Genomic DNA, 20,452 nt, shown 5'->3' on the forward strand with positions numbered 1-20,452 from the left:
CCCCCCATAAGTTGACCCTGGGACCATTATTTATATAGTTCTGTAAAACATATCCAGAACTGAAAAAGAGAAATCGCACGACGTGTTTCCGAGCAATCCCAAAAAGAAGATTTTGGAGGGGAAGGGGAGCAGTGGGGGCAAAATAAAGGACATATTAATGGTCCCAGGGTCAACTTATTGGGGGGTCCCCCGAAGGTCCCAAGTCTGTATCTCTCACCATTCTGCACCTATTTTAGATTGAAAATAAAACGCCAAAAATAAGACATTTTTAAGACATTCGTTCCTTAGCATACCATCAAGACTGGACTTCAATTTTAGTACTGGACATTAGCAATAGTTCTTTACAAGAGATAAGTGTTGATACACAAAACATTTATCAACAAACTTTCTCTTAATCCCATTTTTTCCCAAACGTATGACTTATTTCGGAACAAGAATTTTTCCCAAACGTACGACTTATTTCGGAACGGAGGGAGTATGTTATTTTGTTTGATTTCTTTCTATAAAGTGAATTTCTATAAAACTGACACTGATTCGTATTTATTTATGGAATAATTGACCTATTAATGTTTAATCATACGCCAAATATTAGTGCAAATATAAATAAATTGAATAAATAACTCTACCGGTCAAATTGAGGAACCGGTCGACTTGAAGGCACTTTACCTTATATTTTATTATTATTTATCGGTCATGCTGAAAGCAGCATGTACGTAAATTTTTGATATTCTTGGTGCAAATTCAAATATCTCTAATTATTATTTTTTATTGGGTAAGCACTAAGTAAGTTAACACGATTCCTCCCATTAGTCTCCCATTTCCAACAATCTTTTTTTTCTTTACAAGTATCAAATGTTTTATAGGAGATTATAAGCAACATTCCTTTGCTATGACTGCAGTTTTATGACAGTAAATTGTCCTTTAAATATATTAAATAATTTCCTTATTAACATTGCTGAATGCAAAAACTGGACATCATTAATGAAAAGGGGTGTGATATAAGGTTGCAAGATCAAGAGAAATTTGTTTTGCATTCTGAAATTTTTAGCTAATATTTCCTTAGGAAGTTAAATAAACAACCTCAATATATTTTTTTAAATTTATTTTTGTATTACAGAATTATAATTAAAATTGTGATTAAGTGACTTTTTGAAGAAGTCCATTAAATCTCCATGCAAATATAATATAATTAATTCAGGAAACACTGATTAGGGTAAAGTGATACAAATTGGACAGTAGTGTTACAAGTTGGACAATTTCGCGGATACAAGTTAGACAGGAAATTTTTTCTTTTGATATCTCGACAAATCTTGGACATCATCTTGAAGGATTTGACATTTTGAAATTTTCAACTTGTCACACTTAACCCTAGTTTCTCTCTACGCAGAATAATATATTTCGTAAAATTGTTCGTGAAATTTTAAGAATTTCTTTTGGGGACTTGCTTGTAAATCGTGTAACCCACTAAATAATTCGTAATGAAATTGTTTTTTTTTTTGCATAAATATTGTTCGTAACATGATCACTTGACGAACATTTTTTGTTCTTTTGCAAACATTTGTTCGTAAATGTTCGTATACACACAAAAAATATTCGTAAAATTTTGTTATTTGTTCGTAATTTTTTGTCAGACAAACAAATGTTTGTAAAAGAACAAAGAATACTTGTCAAATGGTCATGTTACGAACAATGTTTGTGAAAAGGTACACTGAGAAAAAAACGGGGGTGCGATTAACTTTTTTCCTCATAACTTTAACACTTTTTAGGTGTAAAAATATATTAACATTTTTTAATGTTAATTTTACAGTTTTTTAAGAGTAAAATTAACATGAAAAAGGGTAACTTTAACCCCTAATACACCTAAAAAGCATAATATTTACACCGATTTCGGATTAATACTGCAGGATAAAATAAACATTTCCGGAATGTTATTTTAACTTTTTCGAATTTCTCTCAGTGTACATACCTTTACGAATTTTTATGTGAGTTATACAATTTACGAGCATTTTGTAAGTCCTCAGCGGGAATTAACAAACATTTACAAACAATTTTACGAAATATTTTTGTGTACTACAGCATTGTCCCAAAATACAAAAGTTTTCAAAATTTACTCAGCAAAAATCTATATGCGAAAATTTTAAATGTCAATCACTTAATTTTAAAGAGTTGTGGAAGATTTATTTATTTAAAAATTGTATGAAAATGAGATAAACATCAGGACTTTTTCAAGAATAGCGAAATCAAGATTACTTAGCATTAAGTACTTATTAAAGTTCTTTGTAAAAGTCCTTCATTAAGTAGTTTGTTTTAAGAACATGAATGTATTTTTACTAAGTACTTCTTTCGACTAAAGACTTACTTATTATGACCAGTGCACAATAACTTTTGTTTGTAAACATGTTTTCAAAATTTCCCATTAGAATGAGCGAGATGACTAGATCTAGATCTCACTCACTCTCATTGAAATGTCAAAAACACGTTTACTAAACAAAATTTATTGTGCGTTGGGCATTAGGCAGTTGTCCTAATATAAATATAGCTTTTAGGGTAAAGTGATATAACTTGGACATAGTGTTACAAGTTGGACAATTTGCCGGTACAAGTTGGGCATGGCTGTTTTCTTGATAAAAACATTACAAAATTTGTTTTTAAGGATAAGGAACCAAATTATAAAACTAATGCTCAGAGCACAATAACTCTTGTTTGTTTACATGTTTTCAAAATTGCCTATGAGAGTGAGCGAGATGACTAGATCTAGATATTACTCACTTTCACTGAAATGTCAAAAACATGTTTACATAACAAAAGTTATTGTGCGTTGGGCATAAAGTATTAAAAATAAACAAATAAAAATGAAGTTACTAAATTTATCAAGAAAAAGCCCTGTCAAACTTGTAACCACTTTACCCTATTTCAATTCCTCGCATTTTTTATTTGTGTAAGAAATCGAATCCTTTTTAGATTATATCAAATTAATTAATCAACAATACAAAAATCTCGAATTGCATTCATGGATTCTACTTTTAATAGTTCATCACTCTTGTTTATAGGACAATGTTCTCGAAGTTTAAAGCTTATTCAACTTTGTTAGTTTTTTCGTAGCCAAAATCATGAAATGCTTCAAATGTCACTAAAAAAATTTTTTTTGAAGCAAAACTCCACTAAAAATGGCTCCAAACGAAAGACAATGAGCTCTAATGAGCAGGGCACGATATATTAAGTCCATCTAAGAAAAAAATCTGTGATTTTTCTTCACTTTAAAATATGTTATATACCTTGGCAAGGTCACTCACACAAAAAATCAAGAGTGCGAATGAGTGAGTGAGATGGAGTCGATGAGTATATCAGCATGGAGCAGGTGAATTTCACAAGAAGTTAATGCTATATAGTTTCTATTAACCAGATAAAAAAAAAATAATAATAATAAAAATAATAAGAAACTAATGGGGAGATAAAAGGAAAAAAGATTAAAAGAGCACGGTATAGACGAAAAATGGGACTGTTGTCTATATACTGTACTTCCGGTTTCTCCAGAGCGTGCAATTGATTTTCCAGAGATCACGAAATCACGGAAATTCGCAAAGTTTTTGGAGGTGGTCGAACGCAAAGATTATTTTTAGCACATTGCCTTTTTGGTGAAACAAAATGAATTGTGCGGTTGAAATAAAAAGAACAGATAAAAAGGAAAAAGTGCAGAAGGTGAAATTGATTGGTACTTCCCAATTTGTCATTTTATTTCTTTTTTAAAAATGAATGTTTTTACCAATTGCTTCTCACATATGTGTTGAGAATATTGTAGGACGGAAAAAGAGAAACAAATAGGGTTCGTTAAACTCCCAACCCGAAAATGAATATTTGGAGAATTTTTTTGTTTCTTTTTTTGTTTCTTTTTTTGTTTCTTTTTTTTTTGAGAATCCCACTGTCTCTCTCTTTTCTTTATTCATCTCACTCACATTTGCAAAGAGAAGCAAAAATCCAATATTATATATTGGTTGTTTTATGTGGCTCTTTTTACTCTTTACTCTTGTAGTATATATTTTGGTTTTTCTTTTAATTTTTCTACAAGTAGAAAGATATTGAATGAAAAATTGTTCAAATGAGATTTCTAGGGTGATATCCTTAGTAAATGGCATTTAAAAAAAAAGAATTGCAGCTTAACCTGAAAGATGTCAGAAAACTGACCTTTATCTGTCTGCGGTTATTTCCGTGTTAGCGTGAAGAGGAGGGAATGATGAACGTACAATGTTCTGAATTGTAGATTTTAGAAAATTAATTATGTATGAAAATGGTCACGGAAGACCTCTCAATGTGCTAATTTTATGCGCAATTTATTTATTTATTAGGTGAGATTCTTAACAATCTCACCTACTATAATCCTAACAAAATTTCATGTCCTCCGATCGCGCTCAAACTTGGCCAAAATGTGTTTCGCCACTTCCTGATCACGAATATATGGGGGGCTAAGTTACGTTCCCGGCCGGCCGGCCGTCCGGCCGCTCTTTGGAGCTTAATAGCTCCTAAACTAAAAAAGATATCGACTTGCGGTTTCCGGCAAAGGTTAAATATCGTATGAAAATTGCAACTTGGTGCATTGACCCCCCACCCCCCACCCCTCCTTCCGCCATTTTGAAGACCCCCCTTTTTTTGTTTTCTCAATAGCTCCGGCCCTATGGCATCGAGCGGTCTCAAATTTTAGTATGTTATAGCTGGGCCTTAGAGCTTTCCATCAATACCAAACTTAAGGTCCCCCGACCCCCCTGACCCGAGCTATAAGGGTCCAAAAAAATTTTCTTAAAATGGCCATAACTCCGGTTCTAATTGTCAGAATTTAAAAAATGAGGGCTTTTTGGAAAGCTCTCATGAAATGCCACTTCCTCTTCTAACATCGCAAGTTCATAAAACCACCGCTCGGGGCGCTATTATTAAAAAGAAGATTTTTAAATCTTAAAAGTTAAATAACTCAAAAATTCCTTATGCAATCCGGCTGAAATTTTAGTATGTTGTAGCCGTTGATTATACCTATCAAACAAAAAAAACCTTAAGTCGATCCATAACCCCTGACCCGAGCTATAAGGGGTCAAAGTTCGAACATTGACCGGCCTCTATCTCCGGTTCTAATTAACATATCGACATAAATTTTACCTTTTTGGTTTCGTCTCGATGAGCACTTTCAGATGGAAGTTCAAAAAGTCACTACAGGTGGCGCTGTGATAGCGTCAAAATTCATCGAAATTCAAAGTCACTTTTCTCAAAAACGGCATTGTGCAAGTTAATGAAATTTTAGTATGTTGTAGTCCAGTCTAGGACGTTTCCAAAATGGTGCGTATGTGCGCTGTGGTTTCAATAGAACCGGAGATATGAGGGGTCAAAGTTCACAAAATTCAAAAAATCATATCTCCGGTTCTATGTGACTGATTTTGATGAATGAGGGCTTAAACGAAAGATCTCACCAAATACTACAACTTTCTAGAACATTTGAACTTCGTGGGACCAACACCAGGGGCGCCACAGTCGAAAAACCAATTTCAATATCACATAACCTCAATTATCTCGACTGTCGCTGAACCGATTTTGATGATTACTTCGACATAATTGTAGAGGACATTTGTCTCTACATTTCGTCCATACATCATTTTCCGGTCAGACTACGCTATCACTCCGATTTTGCCGTTTAAGTGTGAAAAAATTGATTTTTCCCATAATAACGCTTTGAAATCACTCAGATGCCAATTTGACTGCCTCTACTCCACCAAGACACTTAAAATAGGGGTTTAAATGGAAAGTCCCGCAAAATACAACAATTCTTTGATATAGTTGAAGTTCAACAAATGACTACTTGGGGCACTCTGATGGATGAAAAAACGAGTTAAGAAACAAAAAACCTCGATTATCTTGACTTCTGAGTAATCGATGAGATCATGTTCTATGGAAAAATTATAGAGAACATTCTGGTCTACATTTCACCCATATAACACTTTTCTGTCAGTTCATCCAAATCCTTGATATTTTGGTTTAAATACAAAATTTGTATAATTTCACGTATTTTATTCAAGATAACTGAATGGCGTCTCCCAACTTCAGCTCTAAATCGAATTTGCATGCACTCCGAGTTAGCTCACGTTAAGAATCTCACCTACATAAGCCGGTTAGTTTTACTTTTTCTGTGCATATATTTTATTTCTTCTAAGGTTTCCATCAAATTTTGACAATGGATGTGTGGAGAAAAGTCAGGAGAAATTTCACTTTTGACCATCTTTCTATGCTTCATGCATTTTACTCATCAAATTTTACCGAGGGACTCAAAATGTTCACTAAAAAATTCCTTTAATTTTTGGAGATGATTTTTGTCAACAAATTTAATTCTTAAATATGTTTTAGTAATTGATCAGTTTGACTTTTGCCTATATTCGAAAATACGATCGTATAATTCTTCATGATGACAATTTACAAAGACAAAAAAGGCTCTACAGAGAATATTCCTCAACCAAATGGGGTCATATTTGGGTTCATTCAAAAGGTCTTGGAATTTGTTAAGTAATAACCAGTACCAATCAGTTATGAATTGGAAAAACCAAAAAACGAACTTCATCCAAAATTCAATTGTATTGCTCCCTATCTATTTTTGGTTATCTTTTTAGTTTCTACCGTCAATATTCCGGAAGCCAAGATCTCGAAAGGCAAAATTCCGGAAAGCCAAAATCCCAAAAAACGAAATCTCAAATGGTCAATATATTGAAAGAGACAAAATTATACGGAGAATAATATGTAGGATAATTTTCCAAAACATTGAAAATTTTCCTTTGCCTCCAACAAGCAATGTACACTTTTAAGAATTCAGTTTTAAGAATTTTTGGCATTCGGGATTTTGGCTTTTCGCGATTTTTGCGCTCGGGATTTTGGCTTTAAGGATTTTGGCTTTTCGAGAGGATTGTGGGTTTTCAGGATTTTTGTTTTCGCAATTTTGGCTTTCGGGATTTTTCTGTTAGGGGGATTTTGGTTTTAGGGATTTTGGCATTCGGATTTTGATATTCAGGATTTTGGCGTCCGAGATTTTGGCTTTCGGGATTTTTGCGCTCGAGATTTTGGCGTTTGGAATTTTGACTTTAAGGATTTTGGCTTTTCGGGAGGATTTTGGGTTTTCAGGATTTTTGTTTTCGCGATTTTTGTTTTCGCGATTTTGGCTTTCGGGATTTTGATGTTTCGGGGATTTTGGCTTTAGGGATTCTGGCATTCAGGATTTTGACCTTTTCAGGATTTTGGCGTTTGAGATTTTGGCTTTCGAGATTTTGGCTTTCGAGATTTTGCCTTTTCGCAATTTTTGCGCTCGGGATTTTGGCTTTAAGGATTTTGGCTTTTCGGGAGGATTTTGGGTTTTCAGGATTTTTGTTTTCGCGATTTTGGCTTTCGGGATTTTGATGTTAGGGGGATTTTGGCTTTAGGGATTTTGGCATTCGGATTTTGATATTCAGGATTTTGGTGTCCGAGATTTTGACTTTCTGGATTTTTGCTTCTTGCGTTCGGGATTTTGGCGTTTGGAATTTTGGCTTAAAGGATTTTGGCTTTTCGGGGGGATTTTCGGTTTTCAGGATTTTTGTTTTCGGGATTTTGATGTTTGGGGGATTGTAGCCCTTTTCAGGATTTTGCCGTCCGAGATTTTGGCTTTCGGTATTTTTGCTTTTCGCGGTTTTTGCGCGTTTTTAGAATTTTGACTTTAAAGATTTTGGCTTTTCGGGAAGATTTTGGGTTTTCAGGATATTTGTTTTCGCGATATTGGCTTTCGGGATTTTGATGTTTCTTGGATTTTGGCATTCGGGATTTTGGCCTATTCAGGATTTTGGCGTTCGAGATTTTGGCTTTAGGGATTTTGACTTTTCGCGATTTTTGCGCTCGGGATTTTGGCGTTTGGAATTTTGGCTTTCGGGGTTTTGGTTTTTCGGGATATTAGTTTTTACGAGTATGTCGTTCGAGACTATGTCCTTCGGGTCTTTGTCTTTCAGGATTTTGGCGTCCGAGATTTTGGCTTTTTCAAGATAGAAGGTTTTGGCGTTCGGGACTTTGGCTTTCAGGATTTTGACCGAAATCCAATCATTTAAAAGGTGTTTGAATTCTGATCAAATTTGTGCCGACTTTAACTCGACAATGAACTATACTTAAATGATTTTTACCCTCAAAGAAAGAAATTCAAGATAAATAAATTCAATCCTCTCATTTCTACGTAGTCTTAGGAAAATTTTGTTTGTGATTTATTCATTGATTCGTATCAGTGCTGAGTCCCTCAACGATAAAAAATAACGGTTTGGGGGAAACTTTGCTAAATTATCGAATTAGTGAACACACTGCATTATATTTTATGAATATATTGGAGAGCTAAACAACTTACTAATTCCAAAAGTGAATACGAAACCTATTTTGTTGGCATGACAGTGAAGTCATAAATTTGAGTATTCCGCGTAAAGCCGCAATGCTTTGGTATCTATTTTTCTGTTAATCATGCTTTTAGCAATATTTTATCATAATTTTTAAATCTGCATAGTGATTTTCTTGAATATGCAGAATACAAATCACGCTGCAATTGATTTGATTCATAGCAAAATATTAATTGGAAAATTTCAAAATTATTTCTACTCCAGTTATAATAAATGTTTTGCAAAAAAGATTCAGTTTTTATCTGAGAAGTTTTTTTTTATAATTTATTAAATATGAATGAAGTATAAGATGCTTCTATGTCGGAAGTATAATTTTATTTGTGAATACGCATGCATTTACTATAATCTTCTTATACACGCACAAAACTTTCAAGATTTTAATATAATTTTAATGAATATAAAAGTAGAAATGTTGATTTATATGCCATATATTTCTATTAATTGCTGAGATTAATTAGGCATACTTCAATACTAAACATAATTTTCTACCAGTTTAAGGTAAATGCAAATTCTTCCTATTGATTGAAAGGTAGACTTAGAAATCAAGTTGCTAAGAAATGTCTAGTAAATTTATTAAATTTCCTCTTGTGTAAACATTATTAAAAGGTATTTTTTTTAAATCCATTTTTGCTTAACGTTTTAAAGCAAAACTACAAGAAAAAAAAGAGGTGAATTTTGTTTATAAAGAAGACATAATTGAAAAAATGTGTTTTATTGAATGTGAAAATGTTCCATCGATCACTTGGTCACACAATTATTCAAATAAGAATGGTATAGAAGGGTGAGGAGGGGGACCATGAAGCAAATGAAGAGAGTAATGATGTTGGAAAAATGCAGTCAGAAAGAGAATGATAGAGAGATTTAGTCACGGTTCTTGGATTTCAATGGGCGATTACACGAATATATTCATTGACAATTATGGTGGAATCTTCAGTATGATTGTTGGTCTTGTATTTTGCCATAGATTCTTTGTCCATTTCCTTATGTTACCTCATGCGTTCTCGATTCTTTAACTTTATATTACAACATGTCGTTTCCTAATGTAATTTTCTTTTTTCTTTTGTTATAAAATTTTGAATTAGTTTTAATGTAAATTATCACAAAATTTAAAGAAAAATCATGAAAAAATGAAACTGGGCTAATTAAACGTAGTTTCTTGCTGAGCTCCAATGAGATTATTGATTCCATTACCTTATTTAGCCGAGACATTATTTAGCAATTTAAAAAGGATGAATATTTTTGTTTGAGTATGATACCATTTTGAACAAAAAAAATCATTTTGACCAGTAAATAACTCAGAATTAATAAAAAAAATCTTTTTGGTAAAGATAATTCGCAATATCATAATTTACCATTTGCGGCATGTGTTTAATTATATTTACCTTTTTATTATGCTTAAATTTATTATTATAAAATTATTAGGGTAAGTGTGTCAAATTCCGGTCAGCTTGCAATTCCGGCCACCGTTTTTGTTCTTCGAATTTCCATGAATTTTTAGTTTTTGCATACTCTAGAGATTATACAATGCAAAAGAATAACAAAAAAGTGTAGCTTCGACAAACGAGATGACATGAATAAGACATTGGAAGAACTCCCGAAGGGCAAGGAACTACGAGAGTAAAGATGGCCGAAATAGGGCACCAAAACTACGTCTACATTTTTATTCATTTTAAAATGTATTAAGAATGTTTGTAGAGTAAATAAAGACGATAAACTGCCTACAAGGTTCCAAGCAACACTCCTTAAGAAGAAGGAATAAAAAATCAATTTGTATTAAAATATTACATTTCAAAGTTGAGACTTTGGCGCTTGCATGCAATTATGCCGAAGTTTGACACCTTACCCTATTTATATCTATACAATTCACTTTTCTGTGAATATTTTCCCCTCTAAACTTGGCCGTTAAAATTTTGCCAAGATAAGTTGAAAAAATGGGAGAAATTTCACTTTTGACCACCTTTTTATGCTTCATGCATTTTTGTACTTTTATTGTACCTTTACAACATAAATGTGTTTTAGGCTTAGTGAAAATTATGTCTGAGAAAAATCAAAGAAAAAAAATGAGTAAATATGTGATTTTAGGAAATTTATTGAAATTGGATGCTATTAGTAACTTTTCTTTATATTTAGGTAGGGGAAAATGCTCTCCCTTCGAACGATCATGCCTTCGAATAATGTGAATATCTTTTGTTTTTCGTAAGAGGTTTACACTAAATTATCACGGAATTATCAACAATTGATGATAAGCCAAATAATATTTAATAGAAATGTGTAAGTCTCTTAGGAAAACTGAAAGAAAATTCACATTATTCGAAGGCATGAACATTCGAAGGGAGAGTACTTTCCCCTAGTCTTAATCTAAAAATTACATTTCACTGCTCGAACTCCACAGTTTTGAGTTATATCACGGATAATCCGTGGTTGTATATGTATATGTATCGACTTCTTTACCCCCTAAGGAATCATATCTTTACAGAATGTTGAAAATCTGAAGTATCGAATTTTTTGACGTCACGCTGTTTTTCCGTCTGCCCGTCTCTTACTACGTCTAGTGCCCAAACGGTTATAGATAGAGACTTGGGACCTTCAGGGGCCTCCATAAGTTGATTCTGGGACCATTAATTTGTCCCTCATTTTTCCTCAGATTGCTCGAAAACGCGTCGTGTAATTTGTTTTTCATTTTTGGATGTTTTAGAGGTTGCCAAGGCAGACATTTCGACCATATACGAAAATACCATTGAATCATTCCTATAATAACGTTTTTTCAAGGTCAAAGGTTAAAAAAGCTCTAGAGAGCTCCTTTATCAACCGAATGGGCTCAATGTTTGGGTTGGGTGGAAAGGTCTTGAAATTTCTGACACACCTGAACCGGTTCCCATCTGCTATGAACCGGTAGTAAATTGATTCATAACCGATAAATAACTTTTATCATAAAATTATTTGTATTACTCCTTAGATATTTAGGGTGATCTTTTTAATGATTCAATCTGGTAAATTATATGTAAACATTTTTGAGACATAACGTCTAAAATCACGAGTTCAAATATTCCGAAAAACTGGGACACTTTGCCACCCTTCTTTGTAGGCAGATTCCTCGATTATGAGATACCTAATTTTAGGGGAAACTGGGAAAGATGTGAATTTGGGTAGATATTTCAAAAACACCGTGAATTTAAGAAAAATGTTGCTTATCGCATATTGCTAATATCCTCGGTTATATGATGCTATAAAGTGAAAATAATTCAATTTCTCAGGAAATATAAAATTGTGTCACTAAAGCATTTTTTGCTTTTTATCATACACCCAGGGTATATCCAAACATTTTATGGAACAGAAAAAAATCTCATGTTTTTATTACCAATTAAAATTACTTAATTTATTTATAAAATATTATGTAAACTGAAGGATTTTTTAATTTTTTTTGTTTTTTTTTGAAAAATGAATCTCACATTTGTATGTCCTAGTATTGTTTTATAGGGGAGTCCCCTTAAGTATCTAAGTAATCTATCTGCAACCATTTTGGTCTTTAGCTCTGATGACGGACGAATGGAGAAAGAGTGTGACATCATTTCTGCAAAATCGTCTGAATAGAGTGTTTGCTCTCTCGCAGAACCCCAAAAAAGTAATTTGTGATCCCCAGTGGAATTATATTCTGTACAGGGGGTTCGTAATTAGTGACAATACATTGAATGTCAATTATACGAATTGCCTTCTCTTATTAACATTTCTTATGAAGGTTTATGTAAATAAACGCAGTAAATGTAAATTTAAATGCTGTAAAGTAAAAGTGTGTTTCCGATAAGTACCTTTTGATATGTTGTAAAAAGGTTAATCGTTGGAGCATAATGCCCAACGCACTATGACTTTTGTTTTGTAAACATGTTTTCAAAGTTCTCTATGAGAAATGAAATGTAGAACTAGTCGTCTTGCTCTCTTTCAAAGAAAATTTTGAAAAGATGTTTACAAACAAAACTTATTGTGCGCTGGGAATAATAACCAACGCACAACAACTGTGAGAAAGAGCGAGATGCCTAGATCTAGATTTCACTCACTCTCACAATAATTATCATCAAAAAGATGTTCACAAACAAAAGTTATTTTGTGCTGATCATAATGCCCAGCGCACAATAACTTTTGTTTGTAAACATATTTTCAACATTTCGCATGAGAATGAGCGAGATGACTATCTATGTTTCATTCACTCTCATTGAAATGTCAAAAACATGTTTACTAAATAAAAGTTATTGTGCAATAGGCATAATGCCCAACGCACAATAACATTTGTTTTGTAAACATGTTTTTAAGATTTCAATGAGAGTGAATGAAACCTAGATCTAGTTATCTCGCTCACTCTTATAGAAAATTTTGAAAACATGTTTACTAACAAAATTTGTTGTGCGCTGGGCATAATGGCCAGCGCACAATAACTTTTGTTTGTAAACATGTTTTCAAAATTTCCCATGAGAATGAGCGAGATGGCTAGATCTAGATCTCACTCGCTCTCATTGAAATGTCAAAAACATGTTTACTAAACAAAAGTTATTGTACGTTGGGCATAATGCCCAACGTACAATAACATTTGTTTTCTAAACGTGTTTTTAAGATTTCAATGAGAGTGAATGAAACCTAGATCTAGTTATCTCGCTCACTCTCATAGGCAATTTTCAAAACATGTTTACAAACAAAAGTTATTGTGCGTTGGGCATAAAATAGGTTAAAAAAAATGGTGTTGAATATTATTTTGCATACATAATGACGTATCAGTAACTTATTCCAACGATAGCGCCTGCGTGAATGCAAGTTCCATATTTGTATCACTGGATCTGAATTCGCGTTTTTTTTTTTTGTCTCGAAAATGTGACTAAATATTTAGATAGGGACCCCTTGTATTTTTTCATGTACAAAGAATATTGTAAAGAAATTTTATTTAATTCTTTCAATTTTCATATTTCGTGTTGATATATTAATGACTAACAGCGCGATGCAACTTTACAGATCTCGTCTATTAGTCTATTAACTTAAGAGATTTGCGATGCAACTTTATGAACGAGATGTCAAATCTCGTAATTTTATTGACAGGCTCTGTTCAGAACGAGATTTTATATGAACGAGATTTGCGATGCAACCCTGAGTGGTGAATTTTATAAAATATGAATTCCAACCTCAAAACGTCTCATAACTATTGGACACTTTCAGAGGTGCCGCAAAGTACGAGATTGTCTGTTTATGGGTGTTTTTCGAGAGAAAAATTTAAGGAATGGTTTTCTTAATACTCATTTTACTAATTTGAAGTTGAGAAATCTTTAATTCGTCAGAATACAATATTTTTTCTTGAAAAATGAAACATATATTTTTTTGAAAATACTATTTTAATTATTTTTCTCAACGCAATCTCAGGCTTTTTCTTCCTCAGCTTGGTAATTGTGCTATCGGTGCAAGTTGTGAGTATATTTCTGCATCTTCTGATCGCATTTCCAAATACAGAATAATCCAAAGACATCGTTGGGGACGAAAAAGACTACACATTTCGGCACTGCATAATTATATCCTATTCCTGATACAATCTTCTGACTTCCAAAGAAATTTTTGTCCAATCCCTAACAGATTATTCTTCAAAATGAATCATCTTTGCAGGAGCATCCTCTTCACCGGTGTTATGTAAAGTTCTTATCCAATCTTTCCGGTGACCTCAGATTCTCCTGTTTTGTTCATCATACTCGTCTTTATGAAAGAATTTCTGATGAAGGGAGTGCAAGCTTTACTTGGAAGTCACTCTCTGCAAAGACAACAAATGCTTCCTGCTAATATTAACTTTCCACTGATTTCTGACTGAAGATCTCTCATTCTGTAAAGAAATGAACATTAGGAAAAACCTAAACTTAACTTTTCATTGTGATTTATAGATCACAAAGAAGTACTACTCACCAGTAAACGAATCTTAAGCATTTTCTTTTGGTCACCGTTTCCTCAGAATGAACTTTTTCACTTAATATTTTCCACTTTTCTACTTTTTTTCCTTCCCGCCTTCTGCTTTCCAAAGAGAAAAATTAGCGCGAAAACTAAATGACACTCATAGCTAGCATGGTAGTCTCGTTCAAATAAACTCACCACATAGACCTTAATCTTGCATACCAAAATCTTATAATTCAAAATTTGACATCTTATCTTATAAGATACGAAAATAAAGTTGCATCGCTCTGATCAAAATCTCAAAATTTTACGAAAAATAATTTTTATTTATTGTGCTAAAAAATAATGTCAATGTTAGGATCTATGATGTTCAGTGGTGCCCCAGTTGCCCCCATTCAAAATTTTAAAGGGTGATTTTACGAAATATGAAACGTCACAACTTTGTGTGACCTAGATAACCTTACGGCTTAAACCGAGAGACTGCTTAGTGGGAAACTAATGGGAATTTAGTCTAATCATTAGTTTGATTGTAGGGGAACTGGGGCATCTTTGAATTGGGGCAGTTTTGAAATTGGACATTTTTCACCTAATTTTAAATGGAATTGAGCTTTACCTTAATGTAATTTATCTTTGCAGTTGGTTTGTCAAACTAAATTATATCGTGGTAAGGTTCAGTTCAATTTAAAAATAGGAGAAAAAGTCCAATTTCAAAAGTGCTCCAATTCAAAGATGCCCCACTTTCCCATATAGAAATGTAATTACAATATTTTATTACAGTAGACTCTTCGATATCCGGCTGACTGGGGGACAAAATGACATTTAGGTTTTTTGAATGATCAACGGTATTTCTATTTTGTGCAGTGTGAATTTATTTTCTGTCTGACAAAGAAAAAGAGAATTTTCTTCATGGTGTGCTTATGTTTCATTTTTTATCACAATTATGTATTAAAAACTTCGATACAATGTTAATAATACTTTAATTCACTCTGGACAAACTTCATGTTTAGTGAAAATAATTTTGAATATATCAACCGCCAGTGTTTGGCAGCTGTCACCCGGATATCGAAGTGCTGGATATCGAAGAGTCTACTGTACTTGCAACTTCTTAGATTAGCCGAAGTTTACTCTGATTTAAATTTGTATGACTTACAAATTTACATGATGCAAATATGCGTTGTAAAAATACACAAAAAAATACAATTGAATTAAAAACATATCTTTGAAATAGAAAACAATTGCTCAATGAATGTTAGTGTGGATTTTATGAGGGGGACAGATGAAAGAAGACGCAACTCGCACAATATATTTTTTTCTTTTGCAATAATTACAAAGGCAGTGTTTACCCTTGTTTTTTTCTGTCCGATGTTTCAGTCCGTGGCTTCGATAATCACGCCAAATGTGGCCTGGTGTGGATCCCTCATGTGGTGGCCTATCGATGTCGGACCTGCGGCATTTCTCCGTGCATGTCAATATGCCGGGAGTGCTTCAAGAAGGGCGACCATTCGACGCATGACTTCAATATGTTCCTGTCGCAGGCAGGCGGTGCTTGCGACTGCGGAGACACGTCCGTGATGAAGGCTGAGGGCTTCTGTACGGATCATGGGATCAATTACTGTGCCAACAATGCTCCCGTCCCAGATGATTTGATGTCTGTGGCGGAGGCCATAATGCCGCGTCTTCTTCTCCGGTTGCTTCAGCATTTCCGGGAGAATGGCAACATCCGTGCTCCCGAACCATCCTACAGCTACAGCAAGGCGGCCAATGAATGCGATGAATATTGCAGTATGTTAATGGAGTTTAACAACATGGGCGAATTGATGCGGCGAGTCATGACCAGAGCATTAATTAATACAGAGGTAACCAATATAATATATAATAGGATAAAAAAAAAGTAGTTACAATAACAACAACAACAAAAAGAATAACCTCATAGAGCTAATAATAATAATGCACAATACAATTTTCATATATGTTCTTCAACCACATATTCTTTTGCTCTCTTTTTCCACTTTCAATCTCCCATCGGTCATTGCTGCCTACCCATTCTCAGCAAAGTCCATTAGAATTTTTCTATTCTTTTACTTTATTTCTTTGCACTATACAGAGCACATAAAGGAATATCGAAGGAATTTTTTTTTAAAGTGAATATATTTTTATTTGAATTTAGTTTAACTTTAAATAATCGATTTTTAGTCTTAAGAATTTGTTCGTAAACTCATAAAAAACGTTCGTAATTTTTTGTCATTTGTTTGTAAATTTTTGGCAAACAAAAATTTATGAACAAATTTTACGAACATTTTGCAATTTCTCAATAAGGATTCACAAAATATTTTAGTATGTTATAGCTGGGTCTTAGAGCTTTCGATGAATACCAAATTTAAGGTCCCCTGACCCCTCTGACCCGAGCTATAAAGGTCCAAAAAAAAATTAAAAAGTGAGGACGTTTTGGAAAGCTCTCGTGAAATGTCACTTTATTAAATTTATGTCTAATTAACATTTGGACATAAATTTTGTGTTTCTGGTATCGTCTCCATGAGAACTTTCAAGTGAAAGTTCTAAAAGTTACCACAGGTGGCGCTGCGATAGCGTCAAAATTCATCAAAATTCAAACTCATTTTGCTCAAAAATGCCATTATGCAAGTTGATCAAATTTTAGAGTGTTGTAGTCTAAGCTCCGAAGTTTCCAAAAAGTGGCGTAGGTTTGTTGTAGTTATAATAGTACCGGAGATATGAGGGGTAAAATTTCACGAAATTCAAAACATCATATTTCCAGTTCTATTTGACCGATTTTGATGAGTGAGAGTTCAAATGAAAGATCTCACAAAATACTACAACTTTCTAAAACATTTTAACTTTGTGGGACCAACACCAGGGTCGCCACAGTCGAAAAGCCATAATTTCAATATCACATAACCTCAATTATCTCGACACCTGCTTAAACGATCATGATGATTATTTTGACTAGAGGACATTTGTGTCTACATTTCGTCCACACATAATTTTCCGCTCAGACTACGCTATCTTCCCGATTTTTTTCGTTTAATTGGGGAAAAAGTTACTTTTCCCACAATAACGCTTTGAAACCACTCAGATGCCAATTTGACTGCCTCTACTCGACCAAGACACTTAAAATAGGATTTTAAATGGAAAGTCTCACAAAATACAACAATTCTTTAATATAGTTGAAGTTCATCAAATAAACAATCGAAAAAACGAGTTCAGAAACAAAAAACCTCGCTTATCTTGGCTTCTGAATAATCGATGAGATCATGTTCTTCGGCAAAATTATTGAGAACATTCTGGACTAGATTTCACCCATATATCACTTTTCTGTCAGTCCATCCAAATCCATGATAATTTGGTTTAAATACAGAATTTGTATAATTTCATGAATTTGATTCAATATAACTGAATGGCGTCCCCGAACTTAAGCTCTAAATCGAATTTGCATGCATTCCGAGTTAGTTCACATTAAGAATCTCACCTACATAAGTCGGTTAGGATTATCTGTCCCTTTAGCACTACTTTTTATCACAATTTAATCACGAATAAATTGGTGAGAAAATTGTGGCGCTGAAACTACCCGAATGACTGCAATAAAGTAGTACCTGATGAAAATTTAATGAGCAAATTTTGCTCATAAATTTGCTCAATTCTCATTAATTTGCTCATTAATTATCAATCGTATTTATGCTATTTTAATGTATTTAAACCAATTTTTGTGACTCGAGTCCACTTTTTCATCACTAAATGAATCGATTTCTAAAAGCTCTTGACGAAAATTGCACATTAGGACACATATATCAGCAACAATTAATGTGAATCACATTAGAATTTTAATGTGAAATTCTCTAGTCTGATACCACGTATTATTTATTGGATTTTTTTTTAGATGCTTATACAAAACCATTTTGAAGTTGAAAATTGTTCAAGAGGGTATTTACTTCAAAAAGGTTTAATAATGGAGAAAATGCTATAAAAATCGACTAAATAAGGCATGAATATGTAACTAAAAATTCCATAGCTTTTCAACTTTGAAATATCTTTTTTTTTCACAATTTGTGTTTTTTTTTATAATAAATAAAACTGTAGATTTTCCATTAAAATCTATGGATTTTATTGTGTCTAAATGTCGTAGGAAATTTAGAGTGTGAAAGAGTGAAAGAAAAATTGTGGGATTATTTTTGGCAATCGTTGTCTCTTCTTCTTTTTTTTTTTTGTTGAAGTGAGAATCGAGGCAATAAACTCTCCCATCAGCTCAACAACACCTAAAAGATTTGTGAAACTGAATAATGATCAATATGATATGATTAATTGTGGCATTACCCCTATAAGATGTAGCAATATCGTGTAGTTTATAAATTAATCACAGAACTTTGCAACAACACGATAGTTTCAAAGCAATCACATCTTTAATACTTATTTCATTTTCTTTTAGTTATTTTAATATGTTTGACTTTATTGTGTAATTTTTCTATATGAATGATCGTTTTTTTTTTTAACCTGCTGCAGCTGTATAAGCAATTAGTTGAACCACCATTTCCGGACAACAAATACGGCAGATATTTAGCATCCAGCAAGAAGAAGTATGAGGATGCTGTTAAGGCATTTCCTAGTCCGGAACCACCAGATGAATATGAGCATTTACCGGCACTTGGAAGGACAATAGCACATATAACACTCCTGCAGGAGTTCATTTTCTGGACATTCAAGTTTGAATTTCCCCAGAATATTGTTTGTTTTCTGCTAAATATGTTGCCAGATCAAGATTACAAGGTTAGTACAATTTTCTTTTTTTCTATTTAATTTTTCTCAAAACAGAGATTCCTGCCTATTTTTTTTGTTGAAGGAGAAAAAGAATATTTTCGTTTGATTTATGATGATGATGATGGTTGTGACAGAAGACTTTCAACAAGTTAAAAACACTTGTTCCAAATACAAATAATGAAACATTGTAGAAGGAATTTAAAGATTTTCAATATTAATGATAATTGCAGGAACACTTGACGCGGACCTTTGTGATGCATTATAGCCGAATTCCCAGTGTGCTGGAAATGTCCAAAGATCCAGACACATTAAGCAATAGAGTTGTGCACATGAGTGTACAATTGTTCTCTAATGAGAGTCTAGCACTGAAAATGGTGGAGGAATTGAGCTTACTTCATGTTATGATAATTAGTCTCAAATTGATGATGTCCAAAATTCTCATTCTCAACACTCTTCATGGTAAGTTTCTAGAATAAACTGACAACAAAAAAAAAGTCAGAAAAAAAAAACATTTTTATTCCTTTTTTTTATTTGCAATTTAATTTTATTTAAAGTCACTTTTTATTGACCAATTTCTACAATTATTTGCACAAATTTTTACATTTTGAATTTCAATTGGGATACCTCAATTAGCTAAGCATTAGGCCAATTGTAAATTGTTCTTTTTGACATTCCAAAAATGTAAAATGCAAAGTAATTTTGTATTCTTGTCGCAAAAATGTCTATTTACTAAAATCCCAGAGGTTAGGCTTCAAAATTTCAATGAAATTTTATTACTGATTTTTTTCTTTTTTAATTACAATTTTTATTGCTTTGAAAAAGGCATCGTCTAGCACAAATAATCATTTTCACTGTTCATTTATTTTCATTTGGTGTCAATACATTGCTCTTTCAATATAAATGGGTGATCAATCCATTCTGAACAAGGTTTCCGGGGAATCCATTAAAAAAAACTATTTGTTTTGAATAATTACATATCTTTATGTATGCATGAAATTTGTTTATTGGTATTCAATTTATTTAAAACAAAAATTTATTTTTTTCTTTTGAAACTTCTTTTTTTTCTGCTTAAAGTCAGAATTATGTCCCTGTAATTTTAAACAGTGCGTATACTTTTTTTTGGAATAAACCTAAGAGGGAACAACTAGCATTAGTTGGTCCTTTTTTAGTACAAAAAGGAGTGGCAAAGCATCCCAGGATTTGCGAAATGCTCGAACTAGTGACTTAGATGCTATACCTCAAAAGTACTTTCGCAACATTTACCGTGAGGAATAATTAAATTGATCTTCTGATAAAAATTACTCATCGGTTATATATCGATTCATTACCGGTTCAGAACCGATTGAAAC

General features: G+C 33.0%; 1 protein-coding gene across 4 annotated transcripts in view; it reads left to right on the plus strand.

The window, feature by feature from the left end:
- LOC129805841 (E3 ubiquitin-protein ligase Ubr3) overlaps nt 1-20,452 on the plus strand; it is a 76,783-nt gene that overhangs the window by 14,794 nt on the left and 41,537 nt on the right. For all 4 annotated transcript variants that reach the window (XM_055854045.1, XM_055854043.1, XM_055854042.1 and 1 more), the window contains exons 3-5: nt 15,708-16,192; nt 18,849-19,112; nt 19,334-19,562. In XM_055854045.1, the coding sequence (XP_055710020.1) occupies nt 15,708-16,192; nt 18,849-19,112; nt 19,334-19,562 (978 nt within the window). The remainder of the gene's footprint in view (nt 1-15,707; nt 16,193-18,848; nt 19,113-19,333; nt 19,563-20,452) is intronic.

This window comes from Phlebotomus papatasi, chromosome 3, assembly GCF_024763615.1.
Source record: "Phlebotomus papatasi isolate M1 chromosome 3, Ppap_2.1, whole genome shotgun sequence".
Lineage (NCBI taxonomy): Eukaryota > Metazoa > Arthropoda > Insecta > Diptera > Psychodidae > Phlebotomus > Phlebotomus papatasi.